General features: G+C 52.2%; 1 protein-coding gene across 1 annotated transcript in view; it reads right to left on the reverse strand.

The window, feature by feature from the left end:
• Positions 1-5279: 5279 nt before the first annotated feature.
• The window catches only part of SMAP2 (small ArfGAP2), a 7192-nt gene continuing 5950 nt past the window's right edge, over positions 5280-6521 (reverse strand). Inside the window, exon 10 of the mRNA XM_017736113.1 lies at positions 5280-6417. Within this exon, the coding sequence (XP_017591602.1) occupies positions 6289-6417 (129 nt within the window). The 3' untranslated portion in view covers positions 5280-6288. The remainder of the gene's footprint in view (positions 6418-6521) is intronic.

Genomic DNA, 6521 nt, shown 5'->3' on the forward strand with positions numbered 1-6521 from the left:
CTGCTTCCCTGCTCCAGGAACATCCCACGGCCGTGCCGTGCCGGGGAGAAGAGGCGGGGGACGAGCGGCAGAACGCGGCGACCACGCGCTCCAGAGGGCCAACAAAAGCATCCCTGGGTTTCTGCTGGAAAAATCCCGGTGAAATTCCACCTGGGAGTGAGGAAAACCCGGAGATTTGGGCTCGTGGATCACTGAGGAGGAGTTGGGGGGGGTGACAAGGACAAAGTGCAGTGCAGGGATTCCTCCTGCTCCTGGAGAAGTGGAAACACCGTGGAGCGACACCAAAATCCAACGGAACATTCCCTCCTTCCCTTGCAGCCCCCCAGGAGCTGCCACTCACTTCCCAGCGGGAATGACCCACCTTGAACTGGTGTGGGAAACCCAAACTGGGGGAAGAGCCGGGGTTGTGCCCCGCTGGGGTTGCAACATCAGCTCCTCATTTCTCAACCCCCCGAACCTCGTGGCAGACGTTTTCCTTCCTCAAATGACGAGAAAAACACGGCCAAGACACCCAGAAATCCCAAACTCTGCCCTGTGCCAGCTCCCGAGAAAAGGAACTTTATCCCAGGATAAATTCCTGCACTCCAAGGTTGGTTTTTTGTTGTTTTTCCGGGGGAATATTTTCTCGCAAAGGGCGTTTTTGATGTGCAAGGAGATTTGCAAAAGCGGCTGCACTGGAAGGGATTCTTTGATGCTTTCCTCTGCTTTCTAGCAAGAGAAGAAATCCAAACCATTGGATTTGCCAGAGATTTTTCCCTGGAAAGAGGAATGAATGTGGAATTAAGTCAGTTTTGCAGCGCCTTTGACACCCAGCCCCCACCCAACACTGCCAGAGCTGAAATCCAAACCCCCAGCTGGAATCACGAGGATGGATTTGACCGAAAAAAACCCCCTCGGAATGATGCTGAAACATCCCCTAAAAGCTGATAAAATTCACACAAAGCACAGAAAACACTCCAAGATTCCAGGCCTGAGTCATCCCTGGTTTTCCACCAGCCTGGAATGGGCCGGATTTGCCAAAGTCCAGTGAAAATTTCCAAGAAATTGGGATCAATCAGAATCCAGCTCGTGTTTCATCACCATCAGGGCACACCGAAAACCTGGGAGAGGAGGTTTAGATGGAGTTTTCCCAAAATCCAGTGGGATACAGCACCAATTCCCTGAACCTGCTGCCACAGAGCATCGGAGAGGGCGGGAAGAATTCCCTGCACCTTTCCCAGCTCCTCCAACCTTTGCTGCGGGAGTTGGGAGCTCCTGGTTACAAACAGAGCAGGAATTCCTCAGGACTTGGGAATTCCAGCCTGGATCTGCGTTTTTGTGGGATGAGATTCCACAGTTCCCACCTGGACTCACAAACCCCTGGCAGGGCCAGAACATTTTTTCCTGCTACAAAAGAATTCCCTAAAAAAAATCTGCGCCAGGGATGTTTTTCCAGGCAGAAGATTTTTCTTCCAGTTGACTCGGACGCTTCTTTCCGGATGGATGGGAAATGCCTGGACAATGCACACAGGGAAAGCTCTGGAATGTGTGGGATTGGCCACAGGTTTGGAAAATATGGAATTGTGCGGGTCAAGGAACGGCGTCCAGGCTGAATCCAAAGCCTGAATGTGTTTTTCCTCATGGATGGGAAGAGCTCTCCCTGCTTTTCCTTCGGGGTTTCACGGCTGCAGATGGATCTGGAGAATTCCCTGCAGGAACAGCAGGGTTTGCATCGGCCTTTTCCAATGTTTTTGTAGCAAAGCTGTTCCAACTGGAAGTCTTCCCTCTGCTCCACAGGATCCCAGACTGGTTTGGGTGGGAAAGACCTTAAAATCCATCGAATTCCAGCTTCCAGAAGCTGCTCCAAGCCCCATCCTGGGACACTTCCAGGGATGGGGCAGGATTTCTTTTTCATGGAGAAACCCCCTCCCAGTCCTTGGCTGGCTTGTTAAAGGTGCAAAAATCACCTTTAGGAGTTGAAAAACAACAGGAAAGACTTTTTAGGGAAAATAAAGCATCCCAAATAACAGGGTTGGAATTCTGGGGGTCACTCCGTGACCGGGTGGGACAATCCCGCTCACCTGAGGAAGATTTTGGCTTTAAAAAGACTTGGAAAAGTCTCCAGCCAAGGACCCAAGTGTTGGTCTGGGTGTCTGAGGAACCTCCACGCTGTGGGACCCCCGAGCATCCCTCAGGAACACTGGGATGGACTCCAGGAATCCGAGAGAATCCGGGAGAATCCAGGAGATCCCAGTGCTCCCCCAGGGCCTGGAGCTGCCGCGACGCCCGTGCCCGGCTGGAGCTCCGGTTGTTGCTATACCTCATCCTTTTCTTTTCCTTGGATCCTTCCCTTTTCCCCTCTTTTTCCATTCCTTTAGGATCCACAGCTTGTGCACTCGGCCACATCCAGGTTTTTTTTTTGTTTGTTTGTTTCCCTGTGGAATGAAAAGCAATCCATGATTGGGGTGGGCGGCTCCCACCCACTCCAAACCCTGCTCCCTTTGGGATTTGAGCCCAAGGCAAAGGAATCCCGGGATGATCCAGAGGGATCCCTGTGTCCCTTTTCCATCCCCTCTGTCCATCAGCCCCTCCAGAGCTGCCCTGAGTCCCCCAAAACCTTCCCAGGGGTGGGTGAGGGGCTCCATTCCAAAATCTGGCGCTGTTCCCGCTCTTGGAAGGGGCACAAATCCCTTTCCAGAGCCCTTGGAAGGGGCACAAATCCCTCTCCAGAGCCCTTGGAGGGGCACAAATCCCTTTCCAGAGCCCTTGGAAAGGCACAAATCCCTCTCCAGAGCCCTTGGAAGGGGCACAAATCCCTCTCCAGAGCCCTTGGAGGGGCACAAATCCCTTTCCAGAGCCCTTGGACGGGCCACAAATCCCTTCCAGAGCCCTTGGAAAGGCACAAATCCCTCTCCAGAGCCCTTGGAGGGGCACAAATCCCTTTCCAGAGCCCTTGGAAGGGGCACAAATCCCTTTCCAGAGCCCTTGGAAGGGGCACAAATCCCTCTCCAAAGCTCCTGGATGGAAAAGGAGCCTCTGGAGCAGGCAGGGAAGGTGTCCCTCTCCTGGGACATTGATCCCATTCCCTCCAGGATCCCAGCTCCCTCTGGCTAAAAAGGGAATTTTCTCCCGCCCCAGGGAAAATCCTGAAGGAATTCCCGATCCCGAGGGCCTCGGGAAGGAGCAGCTCCCCCCCTCCTGAATGTTCAGAGCACTTTGAAGTTGGTGGCCTTGATTTCTTAAAGGGCTTTGATCTTTTCATGCCGTGAAAGGAGAGAATCTTCCCCATCCCGTCGTCCTCCTCCTCCTCCCCAGCTCGGAATGAATCCCAGGAACGAGCACCTGGAATGTTCAGGATGATCCAGGGCTCCGGAATCTGTCATTGATGCCTCAAGTTTACACCTAAAAACAGCTCTGGGGGAAGCAGGTTGGGAATTTCTCCTGGAATTTGGGTTGGCAGCAGCAGGGAAATAAGGGTGGGGAAAGGGGGGGGGGGGGGGGGGAGGGAAAGCCCCAAATGGATTTTTAGGAGCAGCCAAAGTGGAGTTTGGGAATGTTTATTCCATCTGAAAAAGTCTGGATTTCCGTTCCAAATTAACGGGATTTTATCCGTGATAAGGAATCTTTAAAGCCAGCTTCCCCCTAAAGAGCTGGAGGAGGAATAAAAGGATGGGAATGACGAGGGATTCAAGGCAAGGAGATGCTCCCAGAGCTCAGCCAGGAATTCCAAGCCCCTGGAAGCTGAGGCTGAAAGGAGGGACAGGGCTGCAAGTGCCAAACCCCACAAGGACACCGAAATCCAGCCTCAAATCCCCCAAAATTCCCATGGAAAGGAATCACCAGGAGAGCCCCGTGAGTCTGGGGAGGTGTCAGAGCCCAATTAACCACGAGTTAATTGGCACTAAATGAGAAGGTGACAGCAGGGAGGGGGATGAGGGGAGGAAAGGAGAGCCAGGAAAGGACTTTCCTTGGATATTTCCGGATTTCTGGGAGCTGGGATGGGAGCGCTGCCTCCACCACCCCCCAACCTCGTGCTAAACTTCGGTTTCATGACAGATTCCTCCCATTTCACAACTCCACCCTCCCCCAAAACTTTAAAAACCACCGGGAATGGGGGGAACTGGAGCATCCTCGGAGCTCCAATCCCACATCCAAGAGAAGGGGGATGGGTTTGGGATGGCTACAGAAGAGTGGGAATATTTAAGCAACGAGCAAATGGTGATTTTCTACCTGTGTCCTGTCCCGTTTTCTATGTGTGTGCTCCTTTCTTAAATGTCAAACTCTTGTATTTTTGTGGTTTCTATCTGCGGGACCGACGGCTCTGAGGGCGCACGCTCTGTTTTGTAAAATATTCCTAAAGTTTTCTTTCCCCTCCCAAAAAAAAGAAAAAAAAAAAAACAAAAAAAAAGGGAGGGAAAAAAAAAATCTGAATTATTCACCTTTTAATTGGCTTGTACCTGCATGTACAGTATCGGGGCAGCAAGTGAAGATGATTAAAGCCAGCTTGAAAACTTTTTGTTGTGTTTGAGTTGAGCTTTTCCCCCCCCAAAAAAAAGTCATCCCACAACCCCCATGGATATCATGGGAAGGAGGGGAATGGGAAAAAACCCTTTTTTTTTACCCTGGAAAAAGCAGGTTGGGCTTGAAGAGAGAAATGCCACAATTAAGAAAAGATCCCACAAGCAGCCCCAAACTTCCCTGGTTCCCAAATCCCCTCCAGCTTCCCAAGAAAAATGGGGAGGGAGCTTTTCCCAAGGCCATGGAGGGGCAGGACAAGGGGGAATGGGAAGGGTTGGGTGGGATTTTGGGATGGAATTCCTCCCTGGGAGGGTGGGGAGGGGCTGGGATGGAATTCCCAGAGAAGCTGTGGCTGCCCCTGGATCCCTGGAAGTGCCCAAGGCCAGGCTGGAGCATCCTGGGATTGGGCAAGGGGATGGAAAGAGACCCAAACCATTCTGGAATCCCACAATTCTCTGATTTTCCCAGTTCCTTCACATTTCTGGACGAGCCTCGGCCAGGTTTTGTTAAACCCGAGCTTAAAGCTGCAAGGAAATACCGGAATTAGAGCTGGAATTAAGTCATTTAATCGCAGCAGCCGCAGGAATTCTGCTCCACCTTCCCCCCACCCCAAAGCTGAGGGGTTTGTATACAAAAGTGTCAGCTTTGGATTGTGCCTGGGCTGTGCTCCCTCAGCTCCCTGGCATTTGGGACAGAGCCCAAAACAGAGGGAATTCGGGCTGATTTTTGGGATGAAATTCCCTAAATTCCCGCACCTGGAGTGACCAGCAACACCAGAGCAATCCACTGCAATGTTTTATTTGGGAATTTACATATCCACAGGAGAGAGCAGACCACGAGTCTGACTTGTTGCTGACTTTTGAAGCAGTTTTGGGTTCTACTGGAGATGAGAAAAGAAATCTGCCTAAGATTAAAATGTCCCAAGCGAGCCAGGAAAGGGGTGGGGGGAACCAGGATTACACAGGAACAACGACAACAAGAACAGAACAAAACCAACCAAAAAAAACGACCAAAAAAAAGGAAAAAAAGTATAAATTAGGATGTCAGAGTCATTCTTTTTAAAAGTGTAAGAAAACTCACAGAGGGGCTCTGGGCCCTGGAGAAGTTAACTCTGGTTAGATTGTTAAAAGTGAAATCCCATCAAATCCCGACATCAGCCAGAAAAATTCCCTCTGGAGTGCAAGTTTTTCACATTCCATCAGCTTTGTCCCCACTCCAGGCGAGATTCCTGCTTGCTCAGGGGGGGAGGGACAGGACTTTGGTTCCGAGGAGGGTGGGAGCAGGGAGAGCTCCGCTCGAGGGAGGAGGTAGCAAGGCTCGCTTGCCCCTGGGCTCGGCTTAAATCCAGTCCCTCAGCACCAAACGAGGTTCCCCAGCCTTTTCCCCCTCCCCAAAAAAAATATCTGTTAACACTGGAGTTGAAGGGAGAAATCCCAGCTTTCCAGGTGGGATTAAGTCCAGATTTCCCAGTCCCAGCTGTGCCCAGGTGCCCAGCAGGGCATCAAGTGCTACCCAGGAGCTCTGGTGGAGCTTTGTGCAGGGAGGGGTCCCCTCCCCGTGTGCATTGACTGTGCTGAGGACGGCGCGCTCGTGTCCTGCTCACCGAGCTGTCCCCGCGGCTGTGACAGTGAGAAAGGCAGAGATGGAGCTCAGGGATGGAAAAAAAAAACCCCATTCGGGTTGGGTTGGGTTGGGCTGGGCCCCCCCGAACCCGAAAGCAAAAACCCCAAATGTCTCATGGAGCAGGTTTGGAGAACAGAACAAAGGCAGAAACGGTCACGAGGCGAGGGCTCATTTCCACAGCGGGGAGCTGAGGGAGGGGTTGCTGCCCTGGGCTCCTCCTCCTCCTCCCATGGACTGTCCGTAGCCCATCATTCCGTTGGCTCCGTAGAAGTTCATCCCAGCCATCTGCTGGGTCATCTGCAAACGGGACAGGAGAGAGGTCAGGGAGGGTCCTGGACACTGCCCACGGATCCCAAAAATAGCCGAGCTCCTAAAGAGGAGCAGGGGTGTGGCTCCCAGGT

This window comes from Corvus brachyrhynchos, unplaced genomic scaffold, assembly GCF_000691975.1.
Source record: "Corvus brachyrhynchos isolate BGI_N302 unplaced genomic scaffold, ASM69197v1 scaffold65, whole genome shotgun sequence".
Lineage (NCBI taxonomy): Eukaryota > Metazoa > Chordata > Aves > Passeriformes > Corvidae > Corvus > Corvus brachyrhynchos.